The sequence below is a fragment of the Ursus arctos genome, unplaced genomic scaffold (assembly GCF_023065955.2).
Source record: "Ursus arctos isolate Adak ecotype North America unplaced genomic scaffold, UrsArc2.0 scaffold_26, whole genome shotgun sequence".
NCBI classification, from domain to species: Eukaryota; Metazoa; Chordata; class Mammalia; order Carnivora; family Ursidae; genus Ursus; species Ursus arctos.
Genome location: NW_026622941.1, coordinates 9304718 through 9328905, shown reverse-complemented (window position 1 = coordinate 9328905; position 24188 = coordinate 9304718). Strand labels below are relative to the sequence as shown.

General features: G+C 37.8%; 1 protein-coding gene across 1 annotated transcript in view; it reads left to right on the top strand.

Moving 5' to 3' along the window:
• Positions 1-22755, top strand: part of LOC113258084 (ovostatin homolog 2-like) — a 47855-nt gene extending 25100 nt beyond the window's left edge. Inside the window, exons 16-35 of the mRNA XM_057303334.1 lie at positions 447-617; positions 1425-1572; positions 4316-4421; positions 4843-5071; positions 5434-5563; positions 7861-7979; positions 8902-8953; positions 9712-9795; positions 10621-10797; positions 11556-11637; positions 12679-12835; positions 15026-15100; positions 16166-16331; positions 17347-17558; positions 18468-18677; positions 19151-19275; positions 20316-20406; positions 20774-20842; positions 21856-21958; positions 22683-22755. Coding sequence (XP_057159317.1) covers positions 447-617; positions 1425-1572; positions 4316-4421; positions 4843-5071; positions 5434-5563; positions 7861-7979; positions 8902-8953; positions 9712-9795; positions 10621-10797; positions 11556-11637; positions 12679-12835; positions 15026-15100; positions 16166-16331; positions 17347-17558; positions 18468-18677; positions 19151-19275; positions 20316-20406; positions 20774-20842; positions 21856-21958; positions 22683-22735 — 2559 coding nt within the window. The 3' untranslated portion in view covers positions 22736-22755. The remainder of the gene's footprint in view (positions 1-446; positions 618-1424; positions 1573-4315; positions 4422-4842; positions 5072-5433; positions 5564-7860; positions 7980-8901; positions 8954-9711; positions 9796-10620; positions 10798-11555; positions 11638-12678; positions 12836-15025; positions 15101-16165; positions 16332-17346; positions 17559-18467; positions 18678-19150; positions 19276-20315; positions 20407-20773; positions 20843-21855; positions 21959-22682) is intronic.
• The last annotated feature ends 1433 nt before the right edge of the window (positions 22756-24188 follow it).

Here is a 24188-nt window from a genome sequence, read left to right as displayed (position 1 = left end):
CTTTGGGTAAATACCTATGTAGTGCAATTGCTAGATCTTAGGGTAGTTCTCTTTTCAACTTTTTGAGGAAACTCCATACTGTTTTCCAGAGTGGCTACACTGTTTTGCATTCCCCCCAACAGTGCAAGAGAGTTCCTCTTTCTCCACATCCTCACCAACATCTATTGTTTCCTGTGTTGTTAATTTTAGCCATTCTGACAGGTGTAAGGTGGTATCTCATCATGGTTTGATTAGTATTTTCCTGATTATGAGTACTGTTGAGCATCTTTTCATGTGTCTGTTAGCCATCTGGATGTCTTCTTTGGAAAAAATGGCTATTCATGTCTTCTATGTGATGCCTGTGCCCTTAAAGAAAAGAACAAATTATAATGGCAAAAAACTTGCCAATTTTGTAAAAATAAAACAAATGCTTAAAATCATTGGGAACCATGTGATTTTTCTCATAGGTGTACAGCTTGCTTCCAAATATAGAACTATATGGTTATTTCTATCATGGGCTCAACCTTGATGATGGCAAGCTTGACTCTTGCATTCCTCAAAAAGATATGTTTTACAATGGTTTGTATTACGTACCTGTAAGCAACTATGGGGATGGAGACATCTATAATATTCTCAGGGTAAGATCATTTAAGATTTTAAAAATTATGCCATCTCAATTGTAATTTTAGTATTCATAATGCATATCTATGTTTTATTAATTATGTACCTTTCTTCCTATTCTTGGAGATTGGTGTCCATAATTTGTTTAAAGATCACTCAGAAATTATCTTATAAAAAGGAGATATTAATTTTTGTTAATTTTTCTCTTTTTTAAAAAATAAATAAGTGGCAGTGAAGTTATAAAAACCTCATGTTTGAAGTAATGAGACAGTTTTCAATTTATTGCAATAAATATTATGCAGAAATCGTCAAATCAAGAGGTTAAAATATAGTCCAGGCACCTTCTGTACCTAGGCTATCAATTATGTATGCTGAGGCCTCGACAAAAGGATCTTTATAATTGAGGTCAGAGGAAAAGGGGCATATAATTAGACAGACTTTAGCTTAAGTCCCAACTCTCCAAAAGACTGACTGCATTGTGTGTGGGGGTGTGTGTGGGGGGGTGTATTTGATATTAATTAGGGTGATGATAGTGCTTATCTCATAAGTATTTTTCCCTTTGAATTAAATGGGGAATGATTTAAAATAGCCAAATCCTAGCATATAAATGCTAGCTAAATCACAGTGCTTATCATTTTTTGTTCCAAATTCAAGACTTTCCATACATTAAATTGAGGTGACTTGACTCCTAAAATCCCAGATCCTTGTTAGCAGAGGAGACCTGTATTTATCATCTACTTATGATTATAATATAGTTGATAGGCCTTTTTAGGTCTTGCATGAAAGAAATGCACAACTTTCTTTTGCTGTTTGTTTCTTTGAAGGCTATGGGTCTGAAAGTCTTTACCAATCTTCATTACCGGAAACCGGAAGTATGCTCAATGGAGGGAAGGCTGCCATTCCCTAGGCCATTGTATCTAGCCTCAGAAGAATTTGCACCGTTGTACAGTTACGCCCCATCTAGAATTGCATGTGGGTAATCTGGAATTTTATGTCTGGGAGATGGCTAGAAGAACTAATGGAATTGGGTGTCTTTGGGATAAAACTATAAAAATTGGGATTTAGGTGTGAATTATGCCATGTTTTTGGCTACCACTAGACATCCTGCAAGTGAATAAAGCAGGATAAGGCAGACCAGAAATGGTTTTTGTTTGTTTTGGTTTTTGTTAAAAGGAAGAATTAGCTTCAGCTATGAAAGGAAGTTTATTTTTTTGGTAGAACACAATATCGGAAGAGCATAGGAAGCAGGCAATGTGTAGGGATGTGGAGGACGTCATTTTAAGTGAGTGTGACACAGGAGAATGTGGTGTCCTGATGAGGCCCTTATACCTTTATTATGTATAAACCAAAATACACAGAGCTCAAGGCAAAGGGTATTTTAACTCCCAGGTAGCCAAAAAGCTGGCATCAGAGAACTGTGTTCAAATATTAGTCCATTCTCTATTGGAAAGGCTGTAAACACAAAAATCAGCCAGAGTCTTAGATGAATAAGGTCACTAGGCAGATTTTCAAAACAGAAATTTAGTCAGAGAAGAAAAATGAAACAAGATCAGCAAAACAGAACTAAAATCAAAGCTGAATTCCAGGTCTGAAAATACTTGAATAACGCTCTTAAATCCTTCTGTGTAACATTGAATTAGTCCATTAATTCAAGTGTGTCTGTCTGATCCTGAAGATGAGTATCAGAAACCACTAGAGAAAAATCAAAGGCCTGACAACGTTATACAAGGGTGGACTCAGTGAGTAGTCAAGAGACCCTACAAAATCGAGTTTGAACTCACTTTGGAGTCCTAGTCAACAGGTTGAAGCTCCCCACGTTTCTGCTACTTGATGACACCATAAGCCTTATCGGAAACATTTCAACTTTTTAGTATCTTTTGATAAAATATACCAGTCATTCATTTTAATTTCTTCTTTCTTCAGTTATGCATTTGTTAATTCAGTCAACAAACATTTATTGAGGCCAGGCACTGAGTCACACAGTGTAAAGGCAGTGGCTTAATCTCTACCGTCCCGGAACTTTTAGACTAACAGGGAAGTGTTACAGTGAAAACAGGTGAATTCCAAAGGCTTTGGGAGAGTGCATTCCATGGAAAGAACAGGAATAGAGGACATACATTTCTCCAGGGCCTCTTATATCCCCCTGAAGGAAAGAGCATTTACTCCAAGACCTGAAAGAGAATGATAAGGCACCACAAAAAGAGACAGAAGAGCATTCCAAGATGAGAGGGAAGTATTCTGAAAGACTAGCGAAGAAACTAGAAGCACTTCAGAATGTCAGAAGGGTGGCTCCAGGGCCAGAGTAAAGGCAGCCGAAGCAAGAGGGATGGACAGCTCATGAAGACCTTGGAGGGCACTTAAAGAGTTTGGAACTCATTTTCATGAATAATGCACTATTGACAAGTTCTCAGCCAACAATCTAATATGCGTTTTTAAAAGATATCTCTGGCTGCTCTGTGGAAAAGGGGGTTGGGATTTGGGCTGTTTGTATGAAACGTTCTAAATTCTAGTAATTAAGTCGAGAGGGGTGTGCTTGGACTACTATAAAAAGACAGTGGCAATAGAGAATCATGGATAGATTTGAGAGCTGTTTTCAAGCAGTTTTCATCAGATTGGTTAGGATAGGAAATGCAGGATGGGGGTGCGGGATCAAGGACAACTCTTAAGTTTCTGATTTGGATGAGTGGATTTTGGTACCTTTCATGGAGACAGGAAATACTGGAGAGAAGCAGGGGGAAGATATAATGCGTTTACTTTTGGGACAGTTTCATCTGAAATGCCTAAAAAGCATCTGAAAAGAAATGTGTGCATAAGGGTGTGACATACATAAGTCTGGAGCTCAGAAGAGAGTTCCAGGCAGGAGACACAGAGGTGGGGGGAGGGGGGATGGACATCCACTCAAGTCCTGTAACAGCACCACGTGTGAAGCTATCAATGGGGAGACAGTGAATACAGAAAAGGGGACCTAAAGCAGAGCTCTTAGGAACAAGTCAAAGAGGGAGAAATAACCTCAAATGAGAATGGCAAAACAGAAGAGAACTAGAATGATACTGACAACAGTGACCGTTTGAAAAGAACACCGTGATTAAGAATGCCAAATACAGGGGCGCCTGGGTGGCACAGTGGTTGAGCGTCTGCCTTCGGCTCAGGGCGTGATCCCGGCGTTGTGGGATCGAGCCCCGCATCAGGCTCCTCCGCTATGAGCCTGCTTCTTCCTCTCCCACTCCCCCTGCTTGTGCTCCCTCTCTCGCTGGCTGTCTCTATCTCTATCGAATAAATAAATAAAATCTTAAAAAAAAAAAAAAAGAATGCCAAATACAGCCTAGAGGCCAAGCAAGTGAAAGAAAGTGTTTTTTAGAATTAGTAACATTAATGACACTAGAAACTTTAAGGAAGGTAATGTTAGCATAGTGGAACTGGCAGACACCAGAATGTCAAATGAAAAACTCCATCCAGTGAATAAACATCACTTTCTCTAAATTTGGTTGTGGAGGAACAATGTAGTCTGGTTGTTGTTTTTGTCTGTTTGTTGTTGTTTTTAGAAATGGCAGAGATTTGAACAGCAAAATGCTGATGCCTTGGTTGAGATCTACAGTTATTGGCAATGAGCCCCGGGAGCAAAGCACGTGTGGTTAAAGACATGGCTAATTAAGTGTGTGTCACTGAAGCCCATACCTTTACTCCCTCCAAAGAAAGCATTTCTCTTTTCTTTTAGCTTCTGGAGGCATGAAGGAGAATTTTGACTTTGTGGAACAGGCTGTAAGAGAAACAGTAAGAACAAACTTTCCAGAGACATGGATATGGGACCTCATCAGTGTCGAGTGAGTTTTTTAGTCTTCTTTCCTACATATCTTTATTTCTATTTTATTTTTGTTGTGATCTCTGAAACTTTACTCCTGGGTGTAGAAAGCGGTACCGTATCTGTAAAATATACCATACATTTGTATGTACTGACCATGTATCTTATTTTATTTTTTCTATAGCGTTCTCATTTATTAATCTCATGCAGATAGATGTAAGCTGCCTTAATTTAAAAAAAATAATAATGCAGTGTTTAAAGAAATGGGACATTTTTAAGGACAAATTTCATACACATCCGGCTCTCAAGATTGTTATCTAATGCCCCGTCTAAAAGTTTTCATTTACTTTTAACCTTCAGTTAATGCCTTTTTGCTTGCTCTGGACTAAATTTAGTTTCCTCGTTTAGACAAAGAATGTATTTCATCAATGATCTCTCCTCAGTTCCTCAGGCTCAGCAAATCTGTCCTTCCGCATCCCTGATACTATCACCCAGTGGCAGGCAGATGGCTTCTGTGTGAATGGGGATGCTGGATTTGGCATTTCGTCAACAGCTACTCTGGAAATCTCCCAACCTTTCTTTGTTGAAACGACCTTGCCCTTTTCAGTTGTTCGAAATGAACGATCTGATCTGATTGTCAATGTCTTCAGCTACCTGACCACATGTGTAGAGGTAAGCTGTTCCCTTTGACCTGGAGACAAGATCTAACAAGGCCAAAAGATGCCTCAGTATTTTCCTTGAATATTGCCGTCTTTTATTCTCAAGGGCAAAATGGTACTATAAAGTGATAAGACGTGTTTCTGTATTCCTTAGACAAAGACAGTTGCTTTAATTCACAGCAAAGATTTAAAGACTGCTTTGACAATGTCATTTCATTACGATGTGTGTTCTGCCCTATTTTTCTACTTGTGGGAAGTCATCTGGTATCTTTAATTTTTGCTAACTTAAAATAGTTAATATTCTCAAGATGGGAAGAGGATTAGTAACAGTAAAGTATTTGGAGAGCCAGTCTCATTGCATGACTGTTTTTTTAGATTTCTGTTCAGCTGGAAGCATCTCAGGATTTTGAGGCAAATATCAGCACCCCTAAAAACAATGTCAGTGAGGTTATCCAAGCTGGAGAGAAGAAAACATATGTCTGGACTCTATTACCTAAGACATTGGGTAAGCGGCTATGTGTACGCCAATCTCTCATGGAAAGCCAGCCTTTTTTTTTTTTTTCAGACCTTTTTTTTTCACTTTTAATTCCAGTAAAGTTAACATATAGTGTTATATTAGTTTCAGGTGCACGATGTAGTGATTCAACAGTTCTATACATTATTCAGGGCTCATCATAATAAGCACACTCTTAATCCTTGGGATGGGTGAAATAGGTAAAGGGGAAAAGCAGCCTACTTTTATTGCCTTCATTAATTTTCCTTACATCCTCTATACAAGCATAATTTTCTCCCTCTCCTTTTTTAAAATTCTCAGTTAAAAATCCTGTTTTTATAATCTTTTTTTTTTTAAGATTTTATTTATTTATTCGACAGAGACAGAGACAGCCAGCGAGAGAGGGAACACAAGCAGGGGGAGTGGGAGAGAAAGAAGCAGGCTCCCAGCGGAGGAGCCCGATGTGGGGCTCGATCCCAGAACACTGAGATCACGCCCTGAGCCGAAGGCAGACGCTTAACCGCTGTGCCACCCAGGCGCCCCTGTTTTTATAATCTAATGTCCGGTAGCTCATGCTTCTATAGAGCAAAACCACCATTCACTTGTATAAAAGTGTAATGTGATTGAAATATGATATAAATGCCAATTTTCATGATCTATCAAATCCATGTATCATATCCTAAAAGAAGGTTATATATTCATTAATGTTTCCCAATTCCTTCACTTTCAACTACCATCAGGAACTGGTGTCACCTATCCCAAAATTACTCCTCAATCCCAATGATTGCCAGGATTCACGAATTTACTAACTATATCATGAGACACCAAAAATACTGAACACTAGGATGGAGGTCAAACACTGAGAAGAGTATTGTCTTCATGCACATGTTACCTGCAATATAGAAAAATTAATTTGAAACTATCCTATCTTTTAAAAAGAGTCTAGTACACAGGAAAAGCTAGATGTGGTAGATGATGATACTCATTATCATTTACATAGAAAGTTGACATTAAAATTTCCTTTATTTCATGTTTCCTATTCATTGTATTATTATTTGGGGCAGCAAAGAGTTTATTTATGCGATCATGTTTGTTCACCTGTGAGGTTGGTCTGACTAAAACTAGATTTCTGATAGATTTTGTTTCTCAATTGTTCTGACTACCCTCAGTCTTCAGAAATCTTACCCTGGCAATTAAGATAGAACGCCACATGGCATTTTTTATGGCAAGTGTTATGGCCTTAAGTGGGGGACACAGTTCTAAGAATGGAGAATGAAAGGCTTTCTTAAAAAGAAACACATGAGACAAAACACAGCAACAAGCAAAAACAAGAATAATAAATTGGTTATATATATATTGGTGTATAGGCATACAGAAACAGTAAACCAAAAGAAATCTCCTTTTCAATCTTCTAATATTTACAAGTAAGGAAACTGAGGATCGGTTTTAATTGCATGACCTATGATTCACAAGAAGTTAAAAAAAAATGGATTCCTTGCTAGCACTAATTTAAATCCAATGCCCTTTCCACTATGTCATATTTTACATTTTTGTTTGTTCAAATTTGGGAGAATTTAAGAGTCCTGATTATTTGATGTTGTGTCCCCATATTGGCATATGTAACCTTTATAAACAATTAATTATCAAAGAATTGGCTCTGTTGGCTTTGCAAATTATTATTTTTCCTTAAAATTTCTTACTTTTTAATTAAGTAAATGAGTCACTTATTTTTGTTTGGTTGGTTTTTAAAAACTTTTTATTTGAGTATAGTTGGCCCACAATGTTAATCAGTTTCAGATGTATAGCTTAGTGATTCAACATCTCTGTAGGTTACGCTGTGCTCACCACAAGTATAATTACCATCTGTCACCATACAAGGCTATTACAGTATCATTGACTATATTCCCCATGCTGTGCCTTTTATTCCCATGACATTCATTCCGTAACTAGAAGTCTGTACCTCCCACTCCCCTTCATCCATTTTGCTCATCCCCCCCACCCCCTTCCCTCTGGCAACCATCTTTTTGTTCTCTGTATTTATAGGTCTGATTCTGCTTTTTGCTTATTTGTTTGTTTTATTTTTTAAGTAACTAATCATTTATTTAATATAAGGAATCATGAAACAGGTAAAACAGAACATACCAAATTATCTTCAGGCAAGAGAAAGAGCAAGTTATTTTGGTCTAAGCACAAAAATGATGATAATATTCAGTTCATCCCATTCAAGATGTGGTTCATTCGATTCTAATAATTTCCCATTACAGAAGGGGCCAATTATCATTTAACTTATATTCGGGAATGTTTTCCAGGTAAAGTGAATATCACTATAGTTGCTGAGTCCAGACCAAGTACTGCCTGCCCAAAAGAAGGAGCTGAGCAGCGGAATCTAAACTGGAAAGATACTGTGGTCAAAAGTCTGTTGGTAGAGGTACGTATATGCGAAACTATCAAGCTCTTCCAGATAAGAAATAAGTTAAATAGGAAAAGACTTTCTTCTTGAACAGGCTTAATTAATTGACTGTGGTTACTTTTGACACAAGACATACCATTTTATATGAATTAAACAGCAATAAAATTCATCCTTTCTTTCATTAATACCTGACCTCAGGGTAGTAAAACTTAACACTTGAAACAGGCTTGATAATATTCTGCTTGCTTCTTTTCTTTTTTTTTTAAATGGAATTTTTTTTTTGAAGATTTTATTTATTTGACAGAGAGAGACAGCCAGTGAGAGAGGGAACACAAACTGGGGGAGTGGGAGAGGAAGAAGCAGGCTCCCAGCAGAGCAGGGGGCTCGATCCCGGGTCTCTGGGATCACACCCGGCGCCCAAGGCAGATGCTTAACTACTGAGCCACCCAGACGCCCCTATTTTGCTTGCTACTGACTCACATTTCCTGTAGACCTGTTGCTCTTCCCTTCCTTTTTTTTAACTGACTCTCAAAGCTGAGACAAGTCTGCTTGTCCTACACTCCCATGCTGTTCCCATCATCCTCAAAAAGAATTAACACTCGTCAGTGCGTATTTCTCATGTTGCCTCTTGGCCTGTCCCTACTCTGCAAAACACTTTAGTTTATCTATTGGAGATGCTAGACAGGAACAGAGGAGGTGAGAGTGTCCCACAATGACATCAGTTATCTCTGTCCGAAATACAGGAACACAGGGTCTAAAGTGGATCTTGGCAATGTACAGTGACTCAAATTTAAACAGATGGGGGAGGCTGAATGGATCATCTCCCAGAGACAAACCTGCACCAGCCAGGCCTCCATGAGCTGACGTTTGATTATGTTCCCTACGGGGAAGGTGACCGGGCTTCATTATTTTGTGCTTGTTTTTGTTTACTCTTTGACAGCCTGAAGGTATTGAAAAAGAAATGACTCAAAGTTTCCTTATCTGTACAAAAGGTAAGAGGATCTTTTAGGTGGTCAAATTAGTCCCAAAGAAAAATTATCAACAGGGTCAGTTTATTTCCTCTCCTTCCACATGGGTTCCTTTGCCATACTGAGTCATTTCAGTGATTTGCTTTTAAGTACCCAGTGGAGGGTTACTTCATTTCATGCCCTATCTTCACTATATAATTTTGGCTAACAAAAAAGTATATTTATTTATGAGATTTTTTTTTTCGTTCACCTATGACATTGGTCTGCCTCAACCCGTTTTTCCCATCTCATGTATTTTTGGCTCCTCTCGTCATGATCACGGTACAGTATTGGACAGAGGAAGATCAGGATTATGTCCATTGTACTGTCGGGATAAAGCAACTGAGAGCTGCATCACCGCCCCTCAATCGCCTCCTTGGTGGCCATCTTGCTGATGATGACCTGATTTTAGTGGGAGTCTCCAAGCTTTCCCTTTTGTGGGTGCTGTTTTATATGTCATAGTCAGTTGTTTTTTGCCTTTTTTTACATACATACATAGTTGAGGCACTAAACTAGTGGTAAATAAGGGCCATTATCCAATACACACATTTATATACCATTTTCTGAATGTCCTGTTATTCTAAACTAGATCAGAGATGTCAGTTTCATCTTTTCTAACAAGCACCTTGCAAGATAAAAGTAAATACTGGAATCTATTTCCTAATATGTTTGTCCCACGCATCTGCTATTGTTTATAAAAGAAAGTTATCACATTATCTTTTTTATCAATATTTTCTTTCTAGGCACCAAAGCCTCCACGCAGGTAGTTTTGGACTTGCCAGACAGGGTGGTGGAAGGATCCGCCAGGGCCTTTTTCACGGTTGTGGGTAAGTCGGTTAAATCTTGTCTTTCACGATGATTTGAAAACTTTGATTGAGGTAATCTTACAAAATAATAATCCTTACAATAACAGGATGGAGAGGTTTTTCTAAAGTATTAGTTGGAGGGAAGTACTGCTGAATGTCATCCCCTATGCCTGTTTCCATGTGGGATCCGAAGGGATTACAGTACCGTTTTCAAATCTTTGTCCCTAGGAAACGCTTGTTTTGCTGGATGATAGCTGGCATTTAGAAAACAAAGGCTTCTATTATATAGCTCATTCATCTGAAATATTAAATTCCCTTTTCTTTTAAAGACTGTATTTATTCATTTGACAGAGAGAGAGAGTGCAAGCAGGGGGAGAGGGAGAAGCCGGTTCCCCACTGGGGAGCCTGACTTGGGGCTGGATACCATCATGACTTGAGCCAAAGGCAGATGCTTAACTGACTGAGCCACCCAGGCACCCCTTAAATTCCCTTTTGAAGAATCAGAATAAACTCTGCTTGTTAAAAGATAGTGGGAATTTCCTCAGTAACAGGAAAACTCTTGCATAATAATAATGACAAACAAGCAAACGAACACACACTTTTCTAATCTCCCCCTCTCTCTGATAATGAGATTGTCAGAAATATTTTTCATAACGGAAACTCCTTTAATTTCACCTTCATGCCTATCTCCTCTTTAGAATTGTCTCATGAAAACTTTCCTTGTCTCCACCTTTTAAATGCAATTTTAAATATTTCCTTCTTCCACTATGCCTCTTTTATCCACAGTTATTAATGCTGAGATGCCAACTAGAAGCAGTAGTAACCTTCTGCTTTTCTTATTTTTAGGGGATATTTTAGGACTTGCGATGCAAAATCTGGAGAATCTTCTCCAAATGCCCTCCGGATGTGGAGAGCAGAATGTTGCCCTACTAGCATCGGACACCTATGTCCTTGACTATCTGAAATCTACTAAACAGTTGACAGAGGAAGTTAAATCTAAGGCTTTCTTTTTCTTGTCTAACGGTGAGACCACTTAAGTAATTTCTGCCCATAAAAAATAAAACCAATTGTTACTAATACTAAGATGTCATATAGTTGTTATTATAAGGTATTCTCGTGGGGAGAAAGTGGATCTGTACTCTGGACTGGGGTGCTCTGAGTCCTCACTATTCTTTCTTTTTCTTTTTCTTTTTTTTTTTTTTTTGCTTCAATATCAGTGTGGTCATTTGGCTTCATTATTCAGAACAATAACATTTCAAATTATGAGCCCAGTTTTTTTAATCTGAATATTTTGCCCAGCTACCTTGTTTGTTGCTACTGTAGCTATAAATTGTTCATCTATCAATTTCTTTATTTGTTTGCTCAGCGGTGTTCCATTGCAATGAAGTGATTGGATTTGCATGTAGAAAAAGGGTATATAAATCTTGTAAAATATGATATCAAGGAAAGGCCCAAGGGTATAATTTCTTCAGGTTTTCTTTTCAGAAAGTTAACACAGAAGTCAATTAACTTTAAGGAAAAGGTATTAAATGATTAGTTAAGTGCCAGTTACTGAGCTGGGCATAGTCACATGTAATATCTTGTCAGTAAAACCCTCTAAAGTTGGAGTTAGTTTTTCCCACTATGAATAGAGACCCTGAGTTTCAGAAATTAAAATTGAAATGGTCAAGCTAGTGATTTATGTCTGTCTAAAACCCAAACACAAGGCTTGCTCTATGCCATTCTTTTTCTTCTAGTTTTCTTAGATTAAAAAGATAATTTCCTACGATTTTTTACTTTAGGTTATCAAAAGCAGTTGTCTTTCAAAAACTATGATGGTTCATATAGTGTGTTTCGGCAGAGGAATCAGAAAGGAAGCATATGGTAAGAGATGAAATTTTATTTTAAGCAATATAGGAGTGATCTGAGGAGGGCTTGGGATGGTCTAAGGGGGTTGAGTGTGGTGGGATCTGGAAGCAAAGTGGGTTTCTTTTTTTCTTTTTTTTTTTTTTTAAAGATTTTATTTATTTATTTGACAGAGATAGAGACAGCCAGTGAGAGAGGGAACACAAGCAGGGGGAGTGGGAGAGGAAGAAGCAGGCTCATAGCGGAGGAGCCTGATGTGGGGCTTGATCCCACAATGCCGGGATCATGCCCTGAGTCGAAGGCAGACGCTTAACCGCTGTGCCACCCAGGTGCCCCCCAAAGTGGGTTTCAAAGTGAATTTACAGAGGTGAATCAGAGAAGCTAAAGTGTTTGATTATTCTATTTCTAATGCACCCATATACCTGGACTGCCGTGGCAATATGCCTAGAAGTCTCATCATTTACTGACAAACCCTTGTACTTCCACAGCCTAACTTTGTGGAAAATGGCACAGGCTAGTCTACACTGCTCAGAGACCCATGTAGAGTCAGGGGAGAGGAAAGTAAAACCAGAGAGGAAAGTAAAACCAGCGGCACATGGGTGGCTCAGTCAGTTAAGCATCTAACTCTAGATTTCGGCTCAGGTCATGAGTTCAGGGTCTTGCGATCAAGCCCCTCATCAGGCTCTCCCTCTCCCCCTGCCCCTCCCCACCCTTCTTTCTCTCTCTCCCTCTGTCTCTAAAAAACAAACAAATAAAAACCAAAAAACCTAGAAGGCCCCAGGGCAATCCATCTCCATGTGTAGATAATCCAATGAGCCATAAAGCAAGAACCTTATTTGTAAACATGCTGAAAATAACGTGTTTTTTTTTTTACTATTTGATATTCATAACATTTTATTGACCCAAAGAGAAAACTCACTATCAATAAAGATTCTTTACAGTCAACATTAGCCAAATTAGATGCATCCATTATCCAAAGGGAATAATGGTGATGAACCCGTGCAGTAGAGAACATTTCTTTCTTATCTAACTTTGTCTAACTAGTGATTTGCATTGCAGGCTCAGTGCTCTTACTTTTAAGACATTAGAGAGAATGAAGGAATATGTTTACGTTGATGAACAAGTTCAGAAAGAGACCTTAATCTGGCTTTCAAGCAAACAGAACAAAAATGGCTGCTTTAAAAGTGATGGCAAGCTTTTCAACAATGCCTGGGAGGTGAGAGACGATCAGAACAAGGCTTTCCTTGCCCCTTTGCATGGCCTACCTTTCCTATCTCTGATCTAACTAACTTGGAACAGGGATATTTTTCCTGTGACTGTTACCCTTTCTGAGTCTGCGGAGTCATAGGCCCATGGTGTACTGGTCGACAGCATCATTCCACGGCATGCATGCTAACCCTAGCTGGACTCAACTCCTCCTGAATCTGTGGTTTGCTTCGCTGTCTTTAGTTCTTCCATGCAACTAGTCTCCTTCAGTGGATACACTGAAAACAGGAGAGAAGGAAGAGGAAAGAAACCTTGGAAGGAAACATTCATAAATTTGGAACCAGACAATATGTCAGGGGCGGGCACTCTGATTAGGGAATTCTTTCTATTTATGGATGGCAAGAAATTTCAGGAAGACTAGTAATTTACAGCATTTCAGTGAAACACTCTTCCAATACCTTCTCAAGTCAAATCATAAAGGCCTTGCTTTCTGTAGGTCAAAATTCAACTGAAATGAACTGAACAGTACTCAGGCCTTCCCTTCTCCTGTCCATATTTAGGTAAATCACTAGACATTTTCCCTTCTGATTTCCTGGATTTGCAGAAAGCTGTCCACCTCCATTCCATCCTCTGTGCCCTTTATTCTCCTAACTTTGTATTTCCCTCTGAAAACAGTCCCTCTGGTCATGATATTTTAGCATGCCCTAATATCACCTGAAATATTCTGGGCTTTCCCTCTGTATCCTTCCTAATCACCGCTCCTATTCTTGGATTTTGGAACGTAAAGCTAATCCATTCAAAATATGGACAAATGGCCATTCTGTGTGGTATTTAATTTAATGCAGATTGTTTTCAAATTGTTATACTGTTTGTGATATAGAAAAATGTCTTTAAATTATTCCAAATCTATTCTTCACTACAGGAGCTCCCTGGTAGAGAAGAGCTCTTGTTCCCATGTAGAACATGAGAGTTTTTCATGTTCTCTTCTAAAACATCTCCATAACTTTCTTCCTACTGGATTCATCACTGATCACTGCTTCAGTTTGTCTATTCTTACCCAATCCCTTCTCCATAATTGTGTGTGTGTGTGTGTGTGTGTGTGTGTGTGTGTTGTGTTGGGAAGGCGTAAGAACCAAGGGAAAAATAAAAACCTACTCTGCAGAGGAATGGCAATAGAACTTACCATTTAAATGGATCCCCACAGCTTAGTTTATTGTTTCCTTCTATAATTATTTGCACCTTGAAAACCGAGCTCCTCAGAAATTCATTTTCTGAAGAAAGAGGTCACCTTTTGCTTAAATAGAGAAAATGAGAGGTTTATACCAGATCAGTGGATCTCCGATGCCATCTGAATGATGTTCGCATTAGTATCATTAAAGCATCCATTCATGTCCCTGTGTCTTATTCTTGACTTTCTGAATCAGAATCTCTTGTGTGGATGCTGGTTTATTTGAGGCTTAAATTCCCCACCGCATTTTTGTGCACTGTCAGCTTACAAATTGCGTAACTTAAAAATGTTTTTCTGATTTTACACTTTAAGAATCTACGAGACCTGGGGCGCCTGGGTGGCACAGCGGTTAAGCGTCTGCCTTTGGCTCAGGGCGTGATCCCGGTGTTCTGGGATCGAGCCCCACATCGGGCTCCTTTGCTGTGAGCCTGCTTCTTCCTCTCCCACCCCCCCTGCTTGTGTTCCCTCTCTCGCTGGCTGTCTCTATCTCTGTCAAATAAATAAATTTAAAAAAAAATCTTAAAAAAAAAAAAAGAATCTACGAGACCTGACTATTGCTACTTCTTAGGATACTTTTCCAGGGAGGTTCAGGCAGCTTCACAGAAACTTTCTGCTCCGCCGCGAACTTCCTTGTTTGCTTTTCCAAATTAACAACAAGTAGAGTAAAATAGAGCCACGCGTATTCCTTGGAATTCATGCCCAAAACTAGGTCACATCAATAGATGATATATGGCATTAGTATACTTGAGATTAATGGTATTTTTTATTTCATTACTATAATGAATCTTGATGGATTCTTAGACAGCATAGTTATTAACCATTTAATTTTAAAATTACATTTAAGGTGTTTTTCTTTAATAAGGGTATTTGTTCCAGTGTTTCTTTCATACTTTGTTTCACTTCAGAAGAATAGCTCTTTTTTTGTGTGTGTGGTCTACTGTCCTGTCTGATTAATTGTGCCTTTGTGTTTAGGGTGGAGATGAAGAGGACATTTTATTCACTGCATATGTTGTTGGAGCCTTCCTTGAAGCTGGACTCAATTTCACTGTATGGCTTCCCAACATCCTTGAGTTCTAGTCACTTAAATGCACATTAAATCAATTATGGATTCAGAATGATCTGAAATTGTCAGACCGAATGAAACATCAAGAGAGCGTTTAATTCATTACCACCCCTTAAGTGACTGCTGCTCAAAGTTTTTTTGATTTGTAGGAACCGGTGATGAGCACTGTTGAGTTTTTCTCTAGGGAGAATACACAACTGCACACATGCACAAGCTTCTTTTTTTTTTTTTAAAGATTTTATTCATTTATTCGACAGAGATAGACAGCCAGCGACAGAGGGAACACAAGCAGGGGGAGTGGGAGAGGAAGAAGCAGGCTCATAGCGGAGAAGCCTGATGTGAGGCTCGATCCCATAACGCCGGGATCACGCCCTGAGCCGAAGGCAGAGGCTTAACCGCTGTGCCACCCAGGCGCCCCCATGCACAAGCTTCTTATACCATTTCGGGTATTGAGATATCTCCTGAAGTTCATCCGTGAATTTCAGGTTAAGAATCCCTAGTCTATGTACAGACATAACCCAATATTCTGTTTGTGTAATCAATTCACTGTGTAAACATTTTCAACTTAAGCATGATTCATATTGGCCACCCCCAATCCAAAATTCAGATTATCTGACTAAAAAATCTATTCCTGAACTAAGATAGCAGGAATTTTCATGGTCCTTCGTATATCTCGAAAATCATCTTTAGGAATATAAGCCTCTATTTTAGGCATTAGAGTAAAATATCTTGGTCTAAAAATAAATTCATTCTTATGCTTTGCCACATAGAAGAAATACATATTATTAATTAAAATATAACTGATGAGATATAAAACTGCTATTTTCATATTACTTACATTTTATTTCCCAAATACTAATATTGCCATTAAAAATGAAATTCAACAATATTTATAAAGTATAATACATGTGTGTATATGAATAAGCTTGTATGTAAAATATACAAGGATATATAATAGACATTTTAAAGAACGATTAGTTTAAATATTCAGCAAGCTTATAAAGTATTCAGATATTATTTTAAAATATATCATCCTTCTCCTTGATTAGTTTCCTGCTGTACGAAATGGGCTCTTTTGCCTGGAGGAGGCACTGGAAAGTGGCATCACTAATGGCTACATCCATGCAATTCTTGCTTATGCTTTCGCATTAGCTGAAAGAGAGAAGCAAGTGGAATCCTTACTCCAGGTCCTGGATAAATCTGCTACCAAAACAAGTAAGTAGTATTCTTCATTTTTACTAATGGGGTTGACCTTGAGAAGAAAGCAATGAAACTTACTCAGCAATCCTATAGGAACCCTGTCTTCACCGCTATGCTTCTATTTCTCTTACGGAATTTCTCAGTGGTCCCTTCATCTTTAAAGAACGTTATACATTTTCTACTTCCCTCTTTCTCCTTTCTGCTAGTTTCTCTTCAAATGAGTGAAGTAAAGGATATCAAGCATGATGACCACACCATAGACCAAAAGTACTGTTTGTGCAACTTAATCACACACCACTTTTAACCTAAGGAAGTTGCTACTGGAGGCTGTATGAGTGTGCTAGTAGGGCCACCATAACAAGACACCCCGACTAGGTGGCTTCAACAACAGAAATGTATTATCTCATGGTTCTGGAGGCTAGAAGTCCAAGACTGAGGTGTCAACGGGTGTGGTTTCTTCTAAATTCTCTCTCCTTGGCTTATAGTTGGCTGTCTTCTCCCTCTGTCTTCACAAGGGCTTTTCTCTCTGTGCCTGCCTATCCAGTGTCCCCTCTGTATATCCCGATTTCCTCTTCTTATTGGAACTCCAGTCATACAGGATTAGGGCCCACCCTAACAGCTTCATTTTAATGGAATCACCCCTTTAAAAAAAGCCCTATCTCCAAATATAGTCACATTCTGAGGCACTGTAGATTAGGACCTGAATATGTGAATTTTAAGAGGACACATCTCGGGGCGCCTGGTTGGCTCAGTCTTTAAGCATCTGCCTTCGGCTCAGGTCATGATCCCAGCGTTCAGGGATCGAAGCCCCACCTCGAGCTCCCTGCTCGGTGGGAAGCCTGCTTCTCCCTCTCCCTCTGCCCCTGCTTATGTGCTCTCTCTCTGTCAAATACATAAATAAAATCTTAAAAAAAAAAAAAAGAGGACACATCTCAGCCCACGGCAGGGGCCAGGAATGGAATTTGCACTGTTCTTATGTGTAATTAGTGGTATTTATAGGGACTCTGTGAAAATTCTTCCTTTTCCTCAGATAATGTGATATATTGGGAAAGAGCAAAGAAACCCAAGACGGAAGCATCCCCATCCTTTATTCCTCACGCACCTTCAGCTGAGACCGAGAAGACTTGTTACGTGCTGTTGGCTGTTCTTTCTAAGAAAACTCCCGACCTTACCTATGCAAGTAAGATCGTGCAGTGGCTTGCCCAACAGATGAATTCCCACGGGGGCTTCTCTTCCACTCAGGTGATTGATGTGCTCCCGATCTTAATGACAATAGGTGCAATGCAAAAGATGCTACTTTTCATTCATCTAGATAGCAAAGGTAATCATAGAAAATGCCTCCTGAGATGAAGAATATCTGATATCATGTATCCTGTTATTTAGTCAACAACTATTTATTGGGCCATCCTTGTGTAACAGACACTAGTAAAAATTCGCTATGTACAAATGAACAAACTAAGGCCTCTTTTCAAGGAATTTATGACTCATTTATACCTCCACTTACACAGTAAAAGTAGAATATAGGTTTAGAAGAGATGGTTGTCATAGAGTCTTGATGATAAGTTGGCTATCCAATGACATATGATACTACATATCAACCAACCAAGTAGAAAGATTCTATTTCTGTGGTTTATACATTGGTAAATACAAATGAAAGGAATGCGTAACAGAAGAAAGGGATATAAAAAGAAGAGTGGTTTATGTCTTAACAGGAAAAAAATTAAAATTCAAAGAAATGCAGTTTCTTTCCCACAAAGGAAATCCTGACTTCCCTCCTTACTTTCTTTGCCGTAGTCTTAGTTTCTGAATAGAACCATGTGTTAGTGAATCTGCCGACGTCCTTTTCTGATTTTGATTCCTTTCCTCGAAGATCGATGGGCGTAAGCATTCTCCAAGGCAGCCAAAATACTTAGCAAATGGACATAAGGGAAAATCTTATAGATTTAGACTACTGAAATCTAAGATTTGTTGAGGGAGACTAAATGACAACAATTGCATAAGCAAATGTATTTTCCTGTTGTTTAGGATTTTTTTCTTGGTGTTCTGTTGACTTTGGAATGTTTTTATGGATTGACTTAAAGTTCATGGTCAAATGATGACTAATATTGCATTGTATCAAGCTTAGATCTTTGCTTCTACTGTTCTTTGCAGGATACTGCCGTCTGTCTTCTTGCCATAACCCACTACATGAAGTTCACCTTCTCTGATGATCAAAACACTGTCACCTTTAGCAGTGAAGAATCCAGTAAGATTTTCCAGGTTAACAATGACAATCGCTTACTGGTCCAGCGGTCCGAACTAACAAAAGCACATGGACAATACACAGTAGATGTGGAAGGACAAGGTTGTGCATTTATCCAGGTAATAGAAATCTACCTGAGATAGAGATAAATGTTTGCCAGTTAAAGAGCTAGACTATCCTTTCAGTTATTATTTAAATTATATAAATAATATAAATAACACAGACTGTTATTTTACCATAGTGTATTTCCATTATTATCTGTTCTTTCTGTCACTGATATTTTCTAATAAATAGCTGAAAATGCAAATTATTTTACGAAGAGATACTTTTAAGCATAGCTGGATAACTGAGGAGTTTCTTGAAGAGTGTCACTGTTAGAAGCATTCTGATATTTCCATTATGTCAAGGTTACTTGCTTATGTAAAGATTCTTGCATCTTCTGAAAACTGAACAATTACATTTTGCCTTATTCCTTGATGGTAAATAAGTAAAATAATGTGCAATAATAATGAAAGTAGAGAAAAAATAAGTCCTTCGGTTCTTACTACAGGATAAAGGAATGGATTGTCTTCTGATTTGCTATTCTTTCTAGGGTACTCTAAGGTATAATGTACTACTGCCTAAAAAAGCATCTGGATTTTCCCTTTCCTTGGAAATGATCAAGAAAAACTCTTCAGATACATTCCAGAGTAATTTTGACCTGACAGTAACCCTCAAGTAAGTGTCCCATTTTGACATCAACTCCTGGGTTAGAAAGATGGTAATAGATGAAAAAAATAATTGTTTTAAACAGTAGCAAAATCAATATTAATGATGGTAACCAGATGAGTTCATCTGGTTGGTGGTGATAGTTCTGTAGCATAGTCTCTTTCTAGCTCTCTGTGTGCCCGCCACAGTCTAGTACTTATGCAAGCAAGATGTATACTGTAGGCAAGTATAAACTTCAAAGTTTCTGCCTCACGGATATGCCAGCAATGCCTCCATTGTTTTGTGTGTATGGAAGTACTGTCAGATTTGGACAATGGAGTTGATATTTTTCTCCTAAAGACAAGCACAGGTGGGCCGACATCAGAAAACTTACGATGCTTATTCCAAAACTGCATAGAGCAAAATTTTAGACTTTTATTTTTTGGAGTTGACAAAATAATTCTCTTGAATTAAAATATGATTTACAGCTGCCAGAGAGTTTTAGCCCTCATTAATATGTGGGGAAACACTGAGTAAAATTCATCTGGGGGATTTTTCTTAGGATTTCCAAATGAAAATCTCTTAAACATCCGAGCTAAGATAAGAACTACATACACCACAAAACTCTCAACTTCGTGTGCCAACAATGCTGCCCAGCGTTAGGGACATAACCTACATGGGTTGGGGGCATGCTTACTCTAAGATTATGCCAAAATCTTGCCTTCTAAACAAAGATATCCTTTAGGTATTGTGCAAATCTAAGGCTAAGTATATGTGATATAAATTTATCAGCTTTGCTTATAAGCTAGGACTTTGAGGCCTCTAAGAGATTGGGGAGATTCCAGGTCCAGATAATTCACTCTTTATTTCAACTTACGTGTCCACTGTCACTCTAGTTGTGCCTATTCTCAGATGTTTGAGAGTGACTTTCTTCAGATGTTCCCTCTTCAGCTCTTTGCCTTTGCTCCAGACATATGGCCAGTTGGTATCTATGAATCCACCATCCTTGCCGTAAGATAGGTCACCTTTCTAGACTGTTGTCTACACTTGTGTTTGTTTTTAAATTTCAGGTATACTGGAATTCGCAATAACTCTAATATGGTCCTTGTTGATGTAAAAATGCTGTCAGGGTTTACTCCAGTCATGGCATCCATTGAGGAGGTAAATAATAGAAGCCTACACTTTCAGCACGGAAAAAGCAATAGTGTGTAGATAAAATAATTCGTTAGCTAAACAAAGTCATGCACTTCTTCCTTTAAACAAATGTATTCAGAGTTCATGTTTATTTTTGCTGTAATGCTAGAGAGACAGTGTTTTTAATTTGTAGCTCTTGGCAGTCATTCTTCCCATAGTTCATAATTGAGTTCTTTATTTAGTCCTTACTTGTTGTTTATAAAATATCATGGCACAGGGAACATCCATAATACAGATTCCTGACAATCGGTGAAGTAAAAAGCATGAAACATTCAATACTGGAAGGTATTCTTTAATATTTATTCTCCATGCCTCCCTGCCAATTTCTATAAAGCTTGAAAACAATGGCCGAGTGATGAAGACTGAAGTCAAGAATGACCATGTTCTTTTCTACTTGGAAACTGTAAGTTGAGCAATAACTGTTTATTTCTTCTATGGCTTTCTCTTCTTTTCTGAAGATAATAGGATGCTTGTATTTTATTCACATGTAGATGAATATATCCAGTTGACACTTGAACGACACAGGTTTGAACTGCATGGGTCCATTCACACAGGATTTTTTTTTTTAATAAATGCAGTACAATACTGTAAATATATTCTTTCTTCTTTATGATTTTCTTGATAACATTTTCTTTAGCTTGCTTTACTGTAAGAAAGCAGTATATAATACATATAATCTACAGAATAGATGTTGTTTATATTATCAGTAAGGCTTCTGGTCATCAGTAAGCTGTTAGTAGTTAAGTTTTGGGGAAGTCAAAATTTATATGCAGATTTTCAACTACACAGGGGGGTTGGTGCCCCAAACCCCTGCATTGTTTGAGGATCAGCTGTATATATGAAAAGGTTTTTCAGAAAATATGGGATATTAAAGATGATCAGTGTTCTTCAGTCCCGCTGATAATCTATCTTCTCCCTGTTGACTCTAACATTATTTCATATGTGTTTTAGCTACTTTACTAGGCAACTCTCAAGTCAGAAATATCGCATCCCTGTTTTTCATTCCTTGCAATACCTAACATAGTATGACCACAGAGCAGATGTGTAATTCTTTTATAGTTTGACCTGAACTCCAACAAAGGCTGGAAGGAGTTTGAGTCATCCCTTCTATGTGTACATCATTACCATTCACATAAATGCCTACATTACCCTCGTGCTTTCAACTAGATTTCTTGCACCTCACTTTAAGCAAAGGAACTTAAAATGTCATATAATTTAATGTCGCCAAACTCATTATTTTGTCATTACATAAGATCCTGATACCCTAGATCTATTAAATTGGGTAAATCATGAACTTCTGGAGATAATTTGCTCTGATTTTCTTTTTGCAGACCTGCTGATTTATACCTAATGTATTTATGATTTGTGTCTTTGTGGGGTGCAGTCCTGATGTATTTGTACTTTGTATCTTTACAGGTTTTTGGTACAGCAAATCATTTTACTTTCTCTGTTGAGCAAACCAACCTTGTGTCCAACATTCAGCCAGCCCCCGTTATGGTCTATGATTATTATGAAAAAGGTAGGCAAGCAACGCCATGCCCTAAAGCTACTGAACATTATATCTATATCTAAGACTCCCTGAGCCACTAAGTTTTCCAAAATCATCCTCCATCATCAAAGACTAAATGACGACTGGTTTTACTTTATATAAATTGATATTTTTTTTCTCTTTGATTTATCTTCTGACTGGGTCATTTTCCAGTTACCAGAGTTTTTCAACTCCTAGAATCTTTTTGATATAGTGTGAGAGGGCTCCCCTTTAACTTAAAATACAAACCATGCTGAGCCTCAGGTTCCCTTTGTTGTTATTTTTATTGTTGTTAATGCCAAGACTTACCATTTCATGCTACTTTTATGGACTTGGATTTGACAAGGGGAGCGGGCAATATTCTGAAATGTTATAGGAAAGTCTTGATAGATTAGGTTCCAAAACAATGACTAAGATGTTGTAAAGACCATAAAAATTTTCCCTGGAAGGTCAGTGCTGTTAGTTTCTCATTGAATGTCATATAAAGTCTGTCAAGAAGTATTTGAATTCCTGCTCTGTCATTTACCAATTGAGTGTACTTCATGAAATGCCTTAAACTTTAATAGGATGTTTTTGGATTTAGAAAATGAAGAAGAGATCAACTGTCTTATGAAATTATTGGAAAGATTAGACCTGATGTATCTATGCTGTCTGACATAATCTGATTATAGAAGGTTGGAAATATAAGAACGGTGAACTTTCCTTTATTTTCCAGATGAATATGCCCTTGTTTCTTACAACATCAACAGTGTGTCAGTTTCCCAGTGAGACGAATAAAGCCCAGGAAAAGGTAAGGAAATTACAAATAGAAAACACATCTGGTGCTAAAGTGAAACCTTAAAAAGATACAATGGATGAAGCAAAGAGAAGTCTGTGATAAGTCACAGGGTTGAATAGCTATGTGCGCCAGAGGAGTATTCTGATAGCCATTAAGATTTTATTTATTTCTTCAAAATAGCTTTAAAGAATTTACAACTATATATGTGGCTGTTATCCATGTCTTATTTTTAAAAATCACTCACCTGTGTTTTATAAGTTAATAGGTCATCAAATACATACCTACCTATATGTATACATATCCACGTACGTAATCATATATGTATGTGTGTGTGTATGTTTGTATATATGTATGTTTGCTTAGCTATATCTATATATTTATTTATATACACACACACACAGAGTTATTTATTGTTTAAACTATGTTTTTAAATCCCAGGTGGAAAGCTATTTACTTCAAACAAACTCATTCTTCTGTATCAAACCTGGAAGAAAACCGTGAACCGTCTCCTGTACTGAATATACTGCAATCTTCCATGACTTCTTTCTTATTAGATTTTATTTCTTTATTATCCCATAAAATGCTCTCACTTCTCATCTGAGTCTGTGATTTTCTTTTCTTTCAGTATATTACACATAATTTTCATCCAAGAAAACTCAGGGCTTTCTTTGATGGCAACTCTCATAATTTGTTTTATTGTGGTCAATTCTGAATTGAGACATTATGGTGTACATAATATAGAACCCTCCAGTATCCAGAGGAAGAGAGAGAACATGAGGGTCAGTGGACACGAGGGAAAGAGATTAAGTTGGAGAGGACTTCGTATGAGCTCAAGGAAATAAAAGAAACACACACAATAGAAAACACATAGACTCTTCTCTGTGAAATATCATCAAAGAATGGGGGAGAAGAACCTAGAAAGTCGTAAATTAATTGATGGATTTATTGAATTCCCATACTTGATTGAGAGGGTAATCCAAGGGTATTTTATCTTTTTAAAAAGTATTTTATTGTATTGATCTTGTCACTTATTCCTGAAAAGCAATATTCAATGTCTATCCTTTGCTCCACTTAACACTACTGATAAAACAATAAATTAATATTGAGAAAACCAAGGCAGGAGGAAACTGGAGAAAATAAGGATATGAAAACAATTTCTCTACTGACTTTCATACAGTCTTCTAACCCTGCTGGGATAGTGGTAGAGGCAAAAAATGGATACAGATAAATTCTCCAGTTGTGGGGTCAAAAATAAATTGGAAACAGAGTATACTAGGATCTATCATCAGGACCCAACAAATTAAAAATAGAGTGTTTTAATAGACGATGGTTAGACTTACTTATTTTTGTAATCTCCCTGCCCAGTGTATACTGCTAATAGTTCTTAAATTACAACTGGGCTGTTAATAAATGTTTATGAATTGATTCATCATAGATAAACTG